The 2,079-nt window shown below is 37.8% G+C and overlaps 1 protein-coding gene across 4 annotated transcripts in view; it reads right to left on the bottom strand.

The window, feature by feature from the left end:
* The window catches only part of akap9 (A kinase (PRKA) anchor protein 9), a 66,625-nt gene that overhangs the window by 56,085 nt on the left and 8,461 nt on the right, over positions 1–2,079 (bottom strand). For all 4 annotated transcript variants that reach the window (XM_005740604.1, XM_005740607.1, XM_005740605.1 and 1 more), the window contains exon 2: positions 312–584. In XM_005740604.1, coding sequence (XP_005740661.1) covers positions 312–584 — 273 coding nt within the window. The remainder of the gene's footprint in view (positions 1–311; positions 585–2,079) is intronic.

Below are 2,079 nucleotides of genomic sequence, written 5' to 3'. Positions count from 1 at the left end.
AAAAAAGACTATAGACGAACCGCTAATAGATTGTGCCAAAAAAATTAAATATTCCCCTGAAAGGCTTAATTTAGAGACTGTTTAGAAACTCTGATTATAAGTGTTGCTGGAGACACAGTTCAGGGCAACATTATCTATTCATTCCACTAAATCAGAGCTAAATCACAAGTTTGATATCTGAAAGGAAATTAATAGGTAACATTAGAATTGTACTCAGGATGTGGCAACTTAAAAATAATCAGAGTCCTCACTGAGATCTTATGAGCATATTTGCGTGACAGTTGAGAAAAGGCAATAAAACTAGTATCTACCTCTATGTTGTACGTCTGGTCATGCCTGACAGTGTCTCCACTCCTGAGCGTCTTGGTGAAGGTAAACTCCGTGGTGTGTGGGTCTCTGTTTCTTTCTTGTGATCCATCTTGTCCTCCACCTGTGACCTCCTCTCCTCCCACAGACTGATTCAGTTCGACCTCCACCCTTCCCTGTGAATGCCCCTCCGAATCCTCGCCTGGCTTCTTTTTCTTCTTCTTTTTCTGTTTCTTCTGGGAGTCGGCGTGAGCTTTTCTCTGGCGGTACTCAGCCAACTGGGGGCATAGAAAAAGGAAAACGTTTAGTGTTAAACATAAAAACTTCTGCTTCAAGCTGGTCTTTGAAAATTAAAAAGAATTATCAAACGAAACAGCTATTTAAGTGTTGGTGTAATTCAGGTTTAAAGTTGTAGCTTCCAATCAGATCTTTGTTTATCTGACCCACATGTTCAAACATTACATCGTAAACCACCTGCCTCACCGTAGCTATTAGCACCTCTAACTCAATGCTTCTGAAAATTTAAATGATGTATGAACCTACTCTGAGCCGACACAGTTTAGTGAAACTCAAGCGAAACATTTGTTTGCCCCAAACGCACGATCTTGTTTCTCTGAGTGAATCCTCCCTCCCCGTCTCCATATGACTCGGCACATGCCTCTTGCTGTGCCAGGTGCTAATCCTGACTGAAGGGATTTTTAAACTATGTCAATGATCACTGTGAACAGCCAGCAACATGTTACGCTGTCTTCACAACTATTTCCATTTATTTATCTGAAACAAACTCACGGCCTCTGGGTTCCTGAAAAGTGACTTTAAATCCATTTCTAAATCAATATGAGTGCAAAGGCCTATCGCCACATTGATCTGTTTAATAAGATGAAACATGTGTGCTAAATGTTCCTATCCTCTAATCTTTCTAAGCATCGTGCTGATCGGCTTCTCCTGGTCACTATCCTATCACTCCACAGAGAAACAAGAGCCTTAAACTACAAACTTCTTTAATGTGTCTTATTTAAACAAAACATTTTGTAATGACTTAAAAAAAAATGTCAATAAAATACATAAATCAATTAATTCACACATTTCAGAATCACATCTGCTAGGAAATTTTTTAAACTGTAAAATACTTTGTGAACAATTTCTGTAACAAACCTACTAATTAAATTATCCAAGCAGATATTTTTGGGACAACAAAAAAACAAAAACATGCTTGCACTACAACAACACTTAATGTTCGTACACAATCTTTATTTCTCACTTACAAATAAAAATATATTCTGCTTGATCATGTAAATATGATCCTAATTAAACAGCCTGAACAGTTGATACTGCTGAAATTTATTATGCAGGTGACGGCAAAAAAGTTGCAGAGTCAGCAAAGCAGGGGGTACACCAGCAGCAGTACACCACTGCTGACGTACAGACAGCCTGCTCACCTGAGAAATGCCCCTGCACCTTACAACAGATGTCACAGCTGTGAGCAACGTGCTCTTCCAGATGGTCAAAGTGACTTGGATTTAAAAAAAAAAAGAAAAAAGCAAGGCTTCACTTTGAGTAATCAACACATGTTGACAGGTTACAATGAAGAAAATAATGAAATGTTAAAAATGACCTAGATTCTACATCAGCCTTACAAAGCAGGGCTACTCTGTGACTTATGTAATTATTTTGGTCATTATTGAAATCATGAGAATTACTCATAGACTTTGGGAAAATAGTAGATGTTTAAAATATTTAGAGGGAAAAGAAACTTTGATATCTTTGAAGTTT

The sequence above is a fragment of the Pundamilia nyererei genome, unplaced genomic scaffold, assembly GCF_000239375.1.
Source record: "Pundamilia nyererei isolate P.nyererei 1_Seehausen unplaced genomic scaffold, PunNye1.0 scaffold00102, whole genome shotgun sequence".
Classification (NCBI taxonomy): Eukaryota; Metazoa; Chordata; class Actinopteri; order Cichliformes; family Cichlidae; genus Pundamilia; species Pundamilia nyererei.
This window is presented reverse-complemented; position numbering and strand designations above follow the sequence as displayed.